The sequence below is a fragment of the Archocentrus centrarchus genome, chromosome 4, assembly GCF_007364275.1.
Source record: "Archocentrus centrarchus isolate MPI-CPG fArcCen1 chromosome 4, fArcCen1, whole genome shotgun sequence".
Lineage (NCBI taxonomy): Eukaryota > Metazoa > Chordata > Actinopteri > Cichliformes > Cichlidae > Archocentrus > Archocentrus centrarchus.
This window is the reverse complement of record NC_044349.1, coordinates 14,242,762-14,259,715: the sequence shown is the minus strand read 5'-3', so window position 1 is coordinate 14,259,715 and position 16,954 is coordinate 14,242,762. Positions and strand designations below refer to the sequence as shown.

The 16,954-nt window shown below is 37.5% G+C and overlaps 1 protein-coding gene across 3 annotated transcripts; it reads left to right on the top strand.

Annotated features, from left to right (window-relative positions):
* Nucleotides 1-16,322, top strand: jak3 (Janus kinase 3 (a protein tyrosine kinase, leukocyte)). 3 transcript variants are annotated; one of them, XM_030728136.1, is made up of 24 exons: nucleotides 1-134; nucleotides 2,020-2,226; nucleotides 2,361-2,478; nucleotides 3,798-3,915; nucleotides 4,409-4,554; nucleotides 4,640-4,934; nucleotides 5,035-5,172; nucleotides 5,927-6,084; nucleotides 6,188-6,299; nucleotides 6,496-6,676; nucleotides 7,687-7,811; nucleotides 8,843-8,974; nucleotides 9,105-9,192; nucleotides 9,456-9,580; nucleotides 9,874-10,012; nucleotides 10,776-10,927; nucleotides 11,257-11,407; nucleotides 12,721-12,842; nucleotides 13,009-13,198; nucleotides 13,571-13,695; nucleotides 14,311-14,483; nucleotides 14,847-14,964; nucleotides 15,048-15,161; nucleotides 15,319-15,438. In XM_030728136.1, the coding sequence occupies exons 2-24, from the start codon at nucleotides 2,028-2,030 to the stop codon at nucleotides 15,436-15,438; spliced, it is 3,339 nt and encodes a 1,112-aa protein (XP_030583996.1). In that variant the 5' UTR covers nucleotides 1-134; nucleotides 2,020-2,027. The 3 variants fall into 3 exon arrangements, with proteins under 3 accessions (XP_030583996.1, XP_030583997.1, XP_030583995.1); XM_030728137.1 differs by having other exon boundaries at nucleotides 8-134; nucleotides 2,001-2,226; XM_030728135.1 differs by lacking the exon at nucleotides 1-134 and having other exon boundaries at nucleotides 2,028-2,226; nucleotides 15,319-16,322.
* Nucleotides 16,323-16,954: the final 632 nt, after the last annotated feature.

Sequence of the window (16,954 nt, the reverse complement as noted above, 5' to 3'; positions counted from 1 at the left end):
CACAGACACACACGCACCACAAAAGTCAACGAAATAAGTCTTCGTTTACAGTTGCAAAATAGCAAAATGAGGACTTCTCTTGGTCACATGCGATGGTAACAATCCAATAAGTGATTTCAGTAGCCCATAATCCTGTAAGTATAAAGCAATTTTTATGTACTTCCTGCTAAGAAATATCCAGCTTTCTACCTTTGTATCAATAAGCTTAAATTCACATTATAAAGAATGTGCTTGATCTATAGATTAATCTCTGTCTTTAGCTATTTCTAAACTGACATTCAAAGAGTGGATGCTTTCATTGTATGTCCATAATCACAAGATGTTATCTTAACTTTCTAATAGTGACTCCTTTTTATATCAGAAGTGTTTATGTTGACTGTTTTTAATTTTTTAAAACATTGAATAATGTATTTGAAACACATTTATGGGAAAGTGAAATAATTTCTCTGTTATGTAGTGTTCATTTGGGCTACAGCACAGTGTGGTAAGCAGTTTCACTTGAGGGCGGGAATCCCCACAAGTCTACAACTGACTTTTCAAAATGTTTCTGAATGTTTTTACATGGACATGAACTTTGTACATGGGGGCTGTCCAGGTTTACTTCATATTTGGTATAAGATGTTAATCTAGAAGGCACAGAAATCTGGTCATGCATATGACTGTATAGCATGCAACTGAATGGTATGTGAGCAGGAGCCTGTACTAATGTTTACAAACACAAACTGATATTTAAGGACTTGTTTACCTTTAAGTAATTTGAGAGCTATTGACTTGAACAGTTCCGCTGCCCATATTTGGTAACTGCTTACCTGTTAGCTCCCTGTCACATATCAGCATTTGAATTAATTTTCAAATGAACCAAATGTAACTCTGTCACTGCAAAAAAGGCTTTGCTAATTGCTTTTATTCATCCAATAGGGAGATACCTTTGTTGCCTTTGCTTTTTGTGTTGATGTTAAGTCACTTGGCTGTTGGCAGCACTCAGCATGCTTCAGCTAATCCTGGACGGACTCCCAACTTGTTTTTTCCCCTAAAAACCAAAATAAAAATCACCATCATATCACTGGTATGCTGTTCTATGGTGCTTTTGGTGCTGTTCAGGAATGCAAGTAAATGTACTTACATGTAAATATAATAAATCTGCTGAGCACCGTATATATAATTACACAACATATCTGTATATTCATGTGGAACAATGAGATAGTTCTTTTTTTCATCCACACAATAATTTTTTTATACAGACAGCCAAAGGCCATATTTGAGTTTACTTTACAAAACATGAAAACAATTATTGTTCTTAGGGAATACCAAAATAATAGGTTCATTGTTGTTTACCAGGGAGCCCAAGACAGAATAAATAAAAGAATAAATACCAGAAATTCAAGTCCACACAGGCAGGTGCAGGTTGTGATTCGTGAGAAAGAGCTTTGACATTAGACTCTGTCAGATATACACGGGTACTGCCTAATGCATGTCTTTTTGTTATCTAGGAACCTCCCACTAACACACCCATTATTCAATTCAATTCAACATCCTTTGGCTCCCTGTGTGACTTTCCTCCTAATGTATGTTGTTTGAGGTCACAAATTCCTCTGTAGTTAACAAAAATTTCCACTGACAGTTGGCCTTGTAAACAGTCTTGTCCACACATCCCAGCCAGCATTGATGTACATACAGTTCGGAAAGGGGATATGAAACATATCTTTCATTTGCTTTGTTTATATGTGTAGTATTGGATGACATTTCATGAACATAAAATGTCCAACATTTTACTTGCAGATTGGTTTGGGGCTCAACCAGGTTTCTGAATCCAGTTGTAACACACAAAGCTAACAGGATACTTCCAAAAAAAAAAATCCCACTTAGAGTCAGGACATTGACGCTTATGACACACTCATTCAAATTTAACATGCAAATCATTTTTCAGTGTAAGATTTTCAGTTTAAGTTAAATTAAAGCTGGTCACCTGGCTGCCTCTAAATCTATTTTCTGATGTTTAGCTGTTGACTTTATTCTCAGAAGTACCCATGGATCTCAGCGAGGAAGAGTTAACTCCTCTGGTGATCAGAGACAGGGGAGGCAGCCAGAGGTCCAGTTCAAGCACTGTTCCTAATCTACAAGTACACCTCTACTTCTTCCCTGCCACAAAGGAAGCAACAACTTTACACATTACATCTGGACAAATATCTGCTGAAAATGTCTGCATCCAAGCAGGAAAAAAATGCGGTAAGACTGTTATGCATATGCATACATATATTCTTACAAATCAGAAAAATGTCATCCATTAGGAAAATTTAGGAGCAAGTTACCAATTTTGTCAGCCATATTTATGATGTTGTTTATTGTTTTTCTTTTTCCAGGAATCTTGCCAGTATACCTGAGTCTATTCGGTTTGGCATCTGCAGACCTCTCATTTTGGTATCCTCCATCACACATGTTTGACACTGATGAAAACTTAAAGGTTCACTTTAGAGTCAGGTGGGTGTCAATTTATCTTATTTGATGGGATGTTATCTGAGTAAAATAAGTAAAATAAAATATTTTATCGATTAAATTTGAATCTCACGCAAAAAAGGAATTAAAATAATCATTTCTGGCAAGTTGAAGTACACTCATTGACCCCTTGATTAGGTAAACCTGCTCAACTGCTTGTTGATAGAAAAACCTAATCAGCCAATCATATGGCAGCACCTCAATATATTTAAGTTCAAACCGAGCATCAGAATCAGGAAGAAAGGTTATTTGAGTGACTTCGTACGCGGCATCATTGTTGGTGCCAGATAGGCTGCTTTGAAAATTCTACTGGGGTTTTCCCACACAACTATCTACAGGGTTTATAGAGAATGTGCTGAAAAAGATAAAAATATCCAGTCAGTGGCAGTCTCAGTTTTTACGGTGAGATTCTGATGAATGCATGGATACATCCTGCCTTGTATCAAAGGCTTAGGTGCATTAGCTGGTGCTGGTATGTTTTTGACAAAGTTCACAGCAGTGTAACCATCTCCTGATGGCTGCTTCCAGCAAGATAACACACCTTATTACAAAGCTCAAATAATCTCTGGTTTCTTGAACATGATAATAGGTTCACTGTACTCAAATGTGACCCGATATGGCAAAAGGAGTCCAAGTCGCAGGGGCTAATTTTTATGCCAATAACATAGGAATCAGCGTGCTGTATTGCAGGTCATTTCTGGGTTCACGGGATGCTCTCAGCAACAAGGCAGAGACCTTTTGAGAGATGTTTTGAGCGCTTGTACACGCTACCAGTGATGTCGTTATTAAAATTATTTTGCATATTAACTATGCAACTCAATTTCACCAATGAAAAAAATGTTATTGATATGTTATTGGCATAAAAATCAGCCCCTGCGACTCCTTTTGCCAGATTGGGTCACAAATGACCTCCACAGTCACCAGATCTCAGTCAAACAGAGCACAACTGAGATGTTGTGGAATTGGAGAGTCACGCCATGGATGTGCAGCCAACAAATCTGCAGCAACTGTGCGATGCTTTCATGTAAATATGGACCAGAATCTGAGGAATGTTTTCAGCACTGTGTTGAATTTGTCCCATGAATAATTAAGGCTGTTCTGAAAGCAAAAGGGAGTCCAGTACAGTAGCTAGCATGCTGTACCTAATGATGTGAACAACTATATTAATTTGTTGAATGCTTAGTGCATTGCTATGAATAATTACAGTTTGCAGCACTAGTTGACAGTTTTTTATTGGATCTGGAAGTAAAGGTTGGTTTTATGCTATGATATGTGATGGAGTTTTTTTTTGTGTGTGTTTGAAGGTTCTTCTTTGGAAACTGGTTTAGGCAAGGACCAAGATCTTCATACCGCTACAGTTTGACTAGAGATAGAATCAGTCCAGTACTTGACTGCAGTGTCATTGACTACCTTTTTGCTCAGGTACAAGTACAAAATAATCATATTATCTCCAAACATCTTAAGTAATGTTTTAGACATTACATTTTTCTTTAATTTAAAAAGGGCATTATCATTATTTTTTTTTTAAAAAACCATCAGTTTGAGACTGATAGAAAATTATAAAATAAACATTCTACTGACTTAAGTACAGAATAAGTATTTCATCCAACTACCAGTAAGAAGAAATACTTACAATTTCCAATACTGAAAATTATGATTCTATGAGATCCAACTATGTAATTCATCAGCACAATAAACTTTATCCAACCATATGCTCCCTTTGTCATATGTCACCTCATAATTATTTTTTTCCACAAATGCCTTCATTTCTTTGAGGTGTTTACGAGTTTTTTGTTCTTTAACACATACTCTACTGTACAATGTAACACAAGTTACAGACACAAAAATCTGCATGCTTTTTTATACTAGAAGATGTCAAAGAAAATGACTCTAATTTATTTCTTTTGCTGCTTAGCTGCGAAATGACTTTATTGAAAGTGAAGCAGGTGTAGCTCCGCCATTGAGTCTCCAAGAGGAATGCCTTGGGCTTGCAGTGCTGGACTTGTGGAGAATGGCTAAGGAGCGTCACCAAAGTGTAAGAGATCTCTGCAAGACTGTCAGGTATTTACAGTTGTGACTGTATCATTGCTTGTAGAACAATTTGTTCTAGTTTCCAGTCATTACACTAAATATTATTCTTCTTTAGCTACAAGTCTTGCCTTCCCAAGTCACATCGCCATGACATCCAGAAACGAAACCGGCTGGACCGCTACCGAATTCGAAACACCCTCAAGCGTTTCTTAAAGAAGCTCGGCCACTGCTCAGTAGATGAGTGCAGCCTGAAACTCAAGTACCTGATTGAGCTGGCTGGCATTGAGCCTTCTCTTGGAACTGAAACCTTCCGAGTGACTCATTCTTCTTCCAACACAACGAAAGACTCTCTTGTGCGGGTCACAGGAGAAACAGGAATTCAAACCTGTAACCGTTCTGATGATGGCCTGGTAAGCACAAGATTGAGCTTAGTTTTCACTGTTACAATTTTCCTGCTTTAATATCTCTGCTATGCTACTAAAACTACCAAAACTACTATCAATTAAATAGATTTTGCCTGGAGTTGAGTGGCAGACCTTCTGTGATTTCCAAGAAATCACTGACATCAGTATACAGAGGGTGTGCCATGAGCAGTTACCCCAAGACAGCAGGATGGTGATTATAACACGCAAGGATGACTGCTGCTTGGTAAAGGACATATTTTACACTTAAAGATTTTTTTTTTAAATCTAGAAAGTGTTTTAGTGTTTTCCTTGTATATATAATATGAACAATTTGGAAACTATTCCCCTTAACAGTGTATTGTGTAATCGTACCACTTTGAGAACATCTGCTACTTTTGTATTGCTTCCTTAAGGTTAGAGGTCTGTCCAGACCATCTCTAAGAAATAAGAAATATAGATCAGATTACTGCAGAGAAGTAATTAAATTCATTTGTCTTTATTTTTTTTTAAATACTAACAACTAATGTGGTTAGTACATGGCTGTGAGCAGATGTCTACACAAGTCAGCTTTTAAGTAGTACCTTGAAATGATGTGGTAACATCTATGATGTTGTTTCTACTTTCATTATGGAACTATTTTTCAATCACCACTTGGCATCCAGAAAAGACCTCCAACCTCCAGGTTATTCGGCATAAAAATGCTTGCAGACACTGTCAAACAGAGACCCTCTAATATAGAATTCATTTTAGGTAAGAGGGCAAAATCACAGAGGGCCAAATGTGTCAAGCAGGGTGTGCAGTCTTACCATGAAGACTGCATAGTAAATCTGGAAGGAGTTGAAAAAATGTAGCTAAATGTAGTGCTTTTAAGTGGTGCAGCGCTGCAACAGGAGACCTCCTTGACGGGGATAGCAACCAAATAAAAATGTGTTAAGGCTTTTGCTTTTTATAGGTGCAGTGCAACTTCATATGCATATTTATGCCTAATTTCTTTACAGGAAATCACATTTCAGACTCTCAAAGAGGCACTTTCCTTTGTGTCTCTTGTTGACGGTTACTTCAGACTGACCACAGACTCAAACCACTTCTTCTGGCAAGACATTGCTCCACCAAGTATCCTGGAAGGAATCAAAAACCACTGTCACGGCCCAATAACGTGAGCCATTTTGATAATTACTTAATCAGGCACCAGCTTTCACAGGCATCTGTTTAACACATATATATACCGTATTATATATTTTTGTATCCTGTTTGAGCAGATCTGAGATTGCAGTTAACAAACTGAAAAGGTCAGGATCTGAAGGCGGCACCTTCCTTCTGCGGCAGAGTCCCAAAAACTATGACAACTTTTTCCTCACTGTTTGTGTTCAGGTACAGACATGGACAAAAATGTTTTTTTTTTTAAATGTGTCCTGTAACAATTAATTTGTCACCCACTCCTTGTTGAGGAACAGCCAAAGAAGTATCTGCTCAATACAAAGTGCAAAAGTGTTTCCCATGTCTTACATTTTGAATAAAGTGTGTGGATTCTTCAGTCTGATCGAAAAACAACCTCTTATTTCTGCAGACCCCGCTTGGACTTGATTATAAAGACTGTCTCATTAATAAAAATGAGCACTACAGTTTCTTTGGCGTCCAGAAATCATTTTCTAGCTTGCGAGAGCTCACCAGCCACTATCAACACAATAAGCTGCTGCTGGCTGAAGTACCTGTGAAGCTAACATGCTGCTGTCCGCCCCGACCTAAAGGTATTTCTCCTTAAGCTACATCATGATATGAGCAAAAATACAAGGGCAAACACACAGAGAGCTGTGATCCTGAAACTTCATTAAGTCTTACTGGTCATAGTAAAAATGGAGACAACCCACATGATGTCACACACTGGTTTGTGAGCAGCTGTTTTGAAGCCTTAGTTTGGCATTTTGGCCATGTAGTTCCTGAAACCTGGTATCATGCCAACGGATCAGCTAGCTAGTCTGGTTAGCAGGGTGAATTGAACAAGTACTGTGATAACTGGGATGCTTGTTTTGACTAGTGGAAAACAGACATATAAAGTACTTACCAAAAAAAAAAAAGAGCCAATTCCTTAGATTAATTTTTATTTTTACTCTAAATTGGATAATCATTCAGAAAATGAATATCATGTTGTACTGAAAAACATAAAAAAGGTAACTAAAAAATATAAGTGAGCAGTAGGGTCTTTTCTCCTCACTTTCTTTCCAGACTTCTTTTTGCAATGCGAGAAGCTGCCCCCTGCTGGCCATTAGGAGCAGTGCAGTTTTAAGGCACTTTTAGGTGTTGCATTTAAGAGCAGCAGGTTATGTCCATATTTTATCGGTTCTGTTACAGAAGGATCAAAGTGTGATTACTTATTTGTATCTACTGCATGCCAGTCTTCTTAATACAGTACACGTTTTTCTGATTAAAAAATAATCCTGGTAATTTGTCATGTTACAGTTGTTGTGTTACCTAAGTTTTTTTTTTTTTTTTTGTGAATCTGCATTTCTACTCCCAGCTGTAAATTGTAGTAGTAAGTTAAATAAACAAAAGAACAGCCACATGGTTACATGTGTATCCGTCAAATGGAAGTTATTTATTATTCCAAACTGCATCGAGGCTACAGAAAAACACATTACTAGGTTTTATATACTGTAAGATCTACAGTCATTTGACAATTTTATATACATCAAATTGTTGTGCTTTTATATTTACAAGACTATAGATTGCATAACAAACATGTTTTCTACTGTTCCTGAAGAGCTCACAAATTTGATCATCATACGGAACTGCAGCTCTGTAGAAGCTCCAGGCTCTCCAACAGCTGAAGGGAACAAATTTAGTCACATCCAGTTCCACATGATCAGATACGAAGACCTGAGCTGGGTAAGTTGTTTCATATGCTGTATCAAGCAGGCCTGTTGCCTCAGGGCCAACGCTGACATGGAGTCAGTCATTTAGAACCTGTCTGTGTCATTAAATTTCCGTTATAAAATTCCGTTATAAAATTAAGTCAGTGGTAGGCATCAGCAGCCCAACCCCTCCAGCCTCCACCCTTTATGTTGGATTTATTGTTCTGCCTTATTCTGTATGGGTAGCTCTACAGTATGTAAAGGTTTAGGCTAGGGTGTCAATCACTAGTATGGATTATCCTTCACATTATATATATATATATATATATATATATATATATATATATATATATATATATATATATATATATATATATATATATATATATATATATATATATATATATATATATATATATATATTACCTTCACCAAGGTTTTTGGCCTGTGAGACCACTCTCAATTTCAGATATACTGACTGATTGCAGTCCTCTGACAAGACACATTATACACAGATATTTTTGACCCGCCTCATCATAATTTTTGGAATACTGGTTCAGAGTTGTGCCGTAAAATCATCAAGTGAATCTCATCTGGCAATGGTTATACTGAGGATACTCCCAATATTCTGAGAGCTCATGCATCACTGCAGGTGGAACCAGCAGCTCCACTTCAGGGACTTCTAGAGGGTGAAAGTCTTGCACCACACGAGTCCTCTGTGGCAGAGATTCAGTGCAATCTTGTGTTTCTAAAGACACACATCTCCAGACCACACATGCATGTCATGAAATTATTTCTGAATATTTTATTGCTATTAAGACTCCCTTGGTTTGGACTGACTCCTGAAAATTTAAATATCTGAATCTGCCCCTGCTTCTTGTACTTTATCAATACTTTTAATCCAACTAGTCATACCTCTATTACAGCAGCTGTTATGTGTTTTGCAGTTAATAATTCTGTGGCACGAACAAATAGTGTTAATGCTAATCTTGTGACACTGTATTCAAGGTAATCTGAAAGAAATTTCCAAGTTATGATGTTACTTATGATCTTTCCCCCCATAAGGATGAAAGCCTTGGAAAGGGCTCTTTCACTCAAATCTTTAAAGGCAAAAAAATTGACATTCATGATGGGGAGAAGCGTGTGACGGAGGTTGTACTGAAGGAGCTTGATGCCACTCACAAGAACTGCTGGGAGGTGAGTTTTTATAGACCAAAGTGTTTATATATATATATATATATATATATATTTGTTTAATATTCATTGGAAGTTCATAGGAAGTATTTTAGCATTAACACATGCGTTTGTACCTTCTTTTTTCTCACAGTCATTCTTTGAAGCTGCCAGCTTGATGAGTCAGATTACACACAGACACCTCCTCCTTGTGTACGGTGTTAGTGTTCATGGAGTAAAGAGTAAGTTAAAACTAAGTTGCATGATTGTATTGACCGTCTTTGTTTGCCGATTGCCTGTTTATCAGCTCGGTAAAGCTAACGTGCTTTATGTTTTCTAGATGCATTGCTGCATTTCGACTGACATAAGTAGTTGTAATTTCAAAGTTATTTGGTTCACTTTGTTTCATACCATGTGGCCCGAGCACAGATGCTGCTCTGCGAGTGAGCACTCTGTGTTTGGTTTGAAGTACAGCTGTTGAAACAAACCTTGCTGTGCCTTTCAGACATCATGGTGCAGGAGTATGTCAAGTACGGGGCCCTTGACCTTTACTTGAAAAGAGGGAGAACTGTATCAGTGAGCTGGAAACTTGACTTAGCCAAACAGCTCGCATCAGCCCTCAACTTCCTGGTAAGGAAGATTTACTGATGTGGAAATGACAAGAAGACAGCTTAGAGTGGGACTTGGCTGTAGGCTGCAGATTACATGATATGCAACCACTAAACGCTTTTTAAAACATCATTTGTTTCCCCAGGTTTTAAAATATATAATTACAACAATAGAATTAATGCAGCTGTTGAATATTCTTAATAACACGTTAAAAGGACTCAGATATTATTCTGTCCTGGATGGTAAATTGCCTGCTTAGTTTGGGTCAGAAATGTTGCGATCGTTGTCCTGAATCACATGTCACTGTCTTGCAGGAAGAGAAGAACATTGTTCATGGAAATATCTGCGCCAAAAATCTCCTGCTGGCCAGAGAAGGTGACCCCTCTCAGCCCAGCTCTCCTTTCATAAAGCTGAGTGATCCAGGCATCAGTTTGGCCATGGTGGGCAAAGATGGTAAAGATTTTTTCTAAATAGTTAGTAAGTTTAACTTTGAAATGTCATAGGTTACAAATGATTAGTTCCTCTGTCACTTTTGAGTTCTTACTTTAGTAATTAGTAAAATAACTACTTGTGATTACTTCTAAACTGGGGAATAAGCAGATGCCTCCTCTGCAGCCTGTGTATGATTCCTCGGCTCTGACACTGAGCAGCTCAGTGGTGACAGGATTTCTTCCTCCTTGGCATGGGGTAGCTGGCTTTTTAGATCAATTGACTGATTTGATTGGCAGAAGAAAGGCAGCACAATAAAAAAAAATAATACTCAGAATTTGAGTGCATATTGCCAAATGATGCTTTTCTGTTGATAGCAATTGCCTTTTCTGGCGCATGCTGCCTTTAATGGTGTTGCATTAATACTGTATTTGTCCAAATATTATTTGCTCAAGTTGTCTGAAATATGGCATTATTAAAAAAAATGCTTTCATGCACAGTAATATATGCAAAAGCAACAGATTTTCCACCTCTTTTTAACCTAGTTACTGCCTAACACCTCTCACACCTATAATGAAAAGACTACAAATATTGAGATAGATGAGAAAGATTTTTCTCGTAGGACAACAGAGTGATGGTCTTTATGTAATCTTATTGACTCAATAGGGTGACTTTGTTTCGTAACTAATCTTACTGTGACAAAATAGAAGACACTTTCATCTCCTCCCTTATAACCAAACAAATAAATAGATGATCAAATGTATTAATATTGTTGCTGCTTCCCCAGTTATTCTCGACAGGATCCCCTGGGTGGCCCCGGAGGTCCTGGCAGCGCCAGAAAAACTGACCCTGGAGTGTGATAAGTGGAGCTTTGGCGCCACTGTGTGGGAAATCTTCAACAATGGCAACTCCCCACTACGAGGCTGGAACCTGGATCAGGTAGATCCTCTTGTCTAATCTGCAGTTTGTGGTTTTGGAAGGTTTTAAACACTATAAACATGTCAGCTGTCTGACTCATTGCCATGTGCTGAAGAAAATACCTAAACTAGAGGATACTGTGTTTTAGGTTCATAAAGTTCAGTATATAGACAGACTGACGTAGTTCAGAATACTATAGTAGCGTTTGAATTTGCATTTTAATGAAAAACTATGAAAAGGTTAAAGACTGTGTAGCTGAAATGAGCTTGTGTTTAATTCTCACTTAATTTTCACTGATAAGTAAAAATCTCATACTGACATTAATTGGTGCCACTGACGTGTTTTTGTAGAAGCGGCAGTTTTATGAGAGCTTCCAGCAGCTGCCTCCCTCTCAGTGGACAGAGCTTGCAGATCTGATCAGTCAGTGCATGGACTACCAGGCTGATTTCAGACCTTCTTGTCGCAGTATTATCCGTCAGCTCAACAGTCTCATCACTTCAGGTGAAAATCTGTTTTATACTGTACAGCTATTCAGCTATATATATTAAAACTGTTCTTTTAAAATAAATAAATGAATACATTTAGTTAAGACCAGAATTCATGAATGGACTTTTTGTATCAAAAACATATATCAGCTTATTTTGAATTTGATGGCAGCAGTGTATCTCAAACAAAGTCAGAACTGGGCAACAAAAAGCTGGAAAAGTAATTGTACTAAAGAGAAACAGCATGAAGAACATTTTGCAGCCAGTTAGATTAGCTGGCTACAGGTCAGTAACATGACTGGGTACAAAAAGAAGCATCGTAGAGAGGCAGAGTTTCTCAGAGGTAAAAATGGGCCGAGGTTCACAAGTCTGAAAAAGACTGCATCTGCAAATTCTGGAACAAATTCAGAATAATGTTCTTCAATGTAAAATTGTGAAGACTTTGACTCTTTCATCATCTACAGTACATAATGTCATCCAAAGATTCAGAAAATCTGGAGAAATCTCTGTGTGCAAAGGACGAAGCCAAAATCAATATTGGATGCCCGTGATCTTCGGGCCCTTAGGCGGTATGATTCCATGAAAGGCATATACAGGTTTTAGACCAACATATGCTCCTATGCAGACAACATATTTTATCTTGAAGATCTTGCATATTTCAGCAAGATGATGCTAAACTGCAAACTGCATCTATTACAACAGCATGGCTTTGTAGTAGAAGTGTTCGGGTGCTGAAACGCTCTGCCGACCTTTCACCATGTTTAAAAACATTTAAAGCATCCACAAGAATCACAGTCTGAACGTGATATATCTGAAATAATGATCACAACACAGCTAAATTAAGGATTTGAAGTTCACAGGCATTCACAGTCGCGTGTTGCACATGCCAGTGCAAAGGTGTTCTTATAAAGATCAACTATGAATTATTTAATGAAACAAGTCTGTGCAATTATACTCATTATGGGGGAAAAGTCCAGATAACTCAATGTAAGTAAGTACATTTCAAAACTAGTGTGAATTAGGTTGAATGCACCTTTTTTAAAAATAAAAATACTTTAAAAATTACACAGTTACTATACTGTAAATTATAATACACCAAAAATAGAAAAGAGAAATGTCCTGTTTGATCTGAATACCTGTTTCACTTCTCTTCTGTCACATGTGTCTGCTTAATTCCTGCAGGGGTAACTGTTCAATATACAAAGGTTGGAGTACTGTTGCTACAGATAGCTGTTTTCATTTTAGGTACTAACCAATTCAGCAAGATCTGAGTGACAATGCTGCTAATTTTTTTCATTTTTTTGTTTTGTTTTTTTGTTTTTTGGCCAGACTATGTGATACTTCATGCTACTGAGCCTGTCACACAGAGCCCTGTGAGCAGAGCCCATTCTCAGCACGACCAGATGCTGTTTGAGGAGAGATACTTGCGCTACATCTGCCCTCTGGGAAAAGTACGTATGAAGCAGCACATAATGTACAGAAGCTTTAAACTGAAATCATTTATATGAAAATATGTCAAGCAAGTTGATGTTTTGCAACATGGGCTGGATGGTATATTGTGTATATATTGTGTCTACTTTAGCTTTCATTTTTGACTGTGACTTAACACTTTTCCAGGGAAACTTTGGCAGTGTAGAGCTTTGCCGTTACGACCCACTGGGTGATAACACCGGTGAGCTGGTGGCTGTGAAGAAGCTGCAGTCGAACAAGCAGTCAAACCTGGAGGACTTCCAAAAAGAGGTCAACACCCTCCGTGTCTTACACTGCGACTACATCGTCAAATACAAAGGAGTCTGCTACAGCATGGGTAAAAAAAAAAAAACTAACAAAAGGAAAAACATGTCATACAATTATCTCCCCCAGTGGAAGTTATTACGCTGCTTAGATTATAAAACTATCAGTTCTCATTTTTCCTGTTTTGTCCATTAACTCATGGTAACTCGTAGGTGCTTCCCCTGCCATTTCAAATTGATGTGTTTAAGATGACTTGTAAGGCCTTTTTGTGAAGCTGTAAACCCAAGGGACTTATTAAGCTGTAGTGCTAATTAAGTTCCCTTTAAAGTCACTTGCACATGTCTGTGTGTATGTAACAACATTACAGTTGCAGACTTATTGTGTGGGATGACCCACTTGAAGGAAGATTATCTAATAAATAATTTTATGGTTTGCTTGTTCACAGGTCGCCTCAATATGAGTTTAGTGATGGAGTACCTGCCCTACGGCAGCCTTATTGGCTACCTAGAGAATAACAGACACAACATCAACACCAGGCGGATGTTACTTTTTGCTTCTCAGATTTGTAAGGTATGTGAGCTTGCAGCATTTTAAAAATATGATTTGTCCTGTGTGGATCTTAATTGAATCACTTGCTGACACAAACTTAAATAATGATCGACATTCTGTGACTTTAAGTCCTTTGTTTAATGTGTGTGCTGCTTTCAAATTATATGTATTCCACGGGAATTCACCTAAAAAACACAAACTATCACAATGACACAAAAATTTTATTATTATTTTTTTTAAATGTTTAAACTACCAGTTTATAAGAGCACAACAAAAGACCAGCAGATTAAAAATTTTGGAAGTGTTCCTGTGTTGGCCTCATCAGAGAGACTTTGCACAGTTTTTATGGTATCATAATGAATTTACTCACCTGTGTGTACGCCTGACATTTCACAGGGCAGAAGTTTAATTATTCTTGTGTGTGTGTGTGTGTGTTAAAATACTATGTGCATATTTTTCTCAGCTGTGTGGATCAGTTCAGTGAAGTTTTGGCTGTTCAGTCTTGTCTGTTGCAAGACTGGCATATTTTGTAGAGTTATGTTAGAATGTGACAAGATGAAGTGTTAACTAAAAACTTTGCACCTTTTTATACAAAGAGAAATAAAGGCGTCATTCTTCTGTTTCTAATGTTCTCAGGGCATGGAGTACCTGCAGAGCCTGCGCTATGTGCACCGAGACCTTGCGGCCAGAAATATCCTTGTAGCCAGTGAGACGCTGGTAAAGATTGCTGATTTTGGGCTGACCAAAGTCATTCCTCATAACAAGGAGTACTACCGTGTCACACACCCTGGAGAAAGCCCCATCTTCTGGTATATTTCCTCTAGCATGTAACACTAGCAGCAATAAAAGCAGAGTTTTGAAAGGCTGCTGTTTGACGAATCAGCTATTTCCTTTTGTCTCTAATCTTTGTGGTTACTGGTTCTTAATATTTACTAATATGAGAATGTGTATAAGCATCTTACCCAGAAGGTCCATCAATTATTTAAAGTATGTGAATAAAACTGAATACGCAGCAATGATTGTTTTAAAAAAAAAAAAAAAAGCTTCTCATAACAGATTATCTAGAAAATTGCAACATAAGCTGAGATGATATATATTTCTCTGCTAGAAGTGACCAGACACCCTATAATTCAGGATTAATTTGTGCTCTAATTGTCAAACATTTAATACAGGTATGCTCCAGAGTCCATCACTGAGTCCAGATTCTCCCACAAATCAGATGTCTGGAGTTTTGGGGTCGTTCTTCATGAAATCTTCACCTACTGTGACACAAGCTGCAATCCAAAAAGAGTAAGAAAATTTACAGTTGTTATGAATATGTCTAGAAAATATTTCAGTTTAAATATGAATCCCCATTGACTGTTTTGTTTTAGCTTTATATGCAGGAGATTGGGCACAATGTGCTGGGTACATCCATTTCAATGCATCTGGCAAGTCTGCTGAAGGCTAACTGGAGGTTACCGGCTCCTCTAAACTGCCCGCCAAAGGTATGTTTACTCTGTGCAGTTGAAAAAGGTACTGTAAGTCAACGAGACCTTTGGTAAAATGACAGTCTGTCTTACATCAGTGATAAAGTGATGTCCTTTCTGTCCTGTTATTGCGTAATCTGCAATCTCGCTGATATTAATTTAATTGTAACACCAGGTGTACAGTTTGATGAGGCAGTGCTGGGCGTACGACTTTGATGAGCGACCTTATTTCTCCACCCTTGGAAACCAAATTGAAACCATCATCCAGGACGAAAGAGAGAACCCTAAAGGCTGACAAGGAGCCTTGTTGCACCTCACAGTGGAACTTGTGATTGATGGCAACAGCATGAAAGTATGCAATAAGTTAGTTATTTATTCACTGGTCAAATGAAAATTGAGTTCACATAAGTGCACGTTCACAGTAGTGAATAAGCGGTATGCACGTATAAACTGACAGATAACAGGGTACACTGGCACTGATAAGCTTTCCTTAGGCTATTAGTAAAAGCTCTGATAATAATGTTTACTTTATGACTTTAATATTTTTTGCAGCAGTGTGTGGAAGGACAGTTTTGATTCTATTTGTGACGTAAATAGACTGTTTACGTATTTAGATGTGTTGGTTGCACAAAGTTTGCCCATTTTTAAAGTGCTTTGTTGCTCAGTAAAACTTGTAATCCTAGAAATATTGTGTTAACCCAACCCAAACCTGTAAAGGTAGGCAGATGAAAAATATATGCTGCCTGGGTGTAACTTCAATTCCCTGAGTACTTGTGTCGACCACACCCGTAAAAAATGCAGCAAAACATAAATAATGCTCTTTCCCGGATTTAAAATGTGTTTATGACACTTTGACAGCCAGCATTTCATCATGTATTACAGTCTTTCTGACAGTCGAAGATTCATAACATTTGGACAAGTTTAGTATTGTGTAAAATGCTCAAAGCTAATAAAATATATGTATGATTTCAGAATCATTTGCCCTTTTATTCTCTTGCCAGAAATGTGACTGAAAACAATGTAAGGAGGGATGTTTTTTTAAAAAATGCAATATTGTATTTGGCAATTTACAGTGTAATAAAGATTTTTGTGTGTTTTGCTTTTCTATGTGCATGTTTACCCTTTTTTAAAAAAAATTAAACTCTCAGGAAATACATTTAACTCTTTAACTTAAAAGAACTGTCATAAAAAGTACAGAGTTACCATTTGTTTGACTTCCAAGTGAGATCACACAGTGTGTACGAAAGTATGCAATAAGTTAGTTATTTATTCACTGGTCAAATGAAAATTGAGTTCACATAAGTGCACGTTCACAGTAGTGAGTAAGCAGTATGCACGTATAGACTGACAGATAACAGGGTACACTGGCACTGATAAGCTTTCCTTAGGCTATTAGTAAAAGCTCTGATAATAATGTTTACTTTATGACTTTAATATTTTTTGCAGCAGTGTGTGGAAGGACAGTTTTGATTCTATTTGTGACGTAAATAGACTGTTTACGTATTTAGATGTGTTGGTTGCACAAAGTTTGCCCATTTTTAAAGTGCTTTGTTGCTCAGTAAAACTTGTAATCCTAGAAATATTGTGTTAACCCAACCCAAACCTGTAAAGGTAGGCAGATGAAAAATATATGCTGCCTGGGTGTAACTTCAATTCCCTGAGTACTTGTGTCGACCACACCCGTAAAAAATGCAGCAAAACATAAATAATGCTCTTTCCCGGATTTAAAATGTGTTTATGACACTTTGACAGCCAGCATTTCATCATGTATTACAGTCTTTCTGACAGTCGAAGATTCATAACATTTGGAC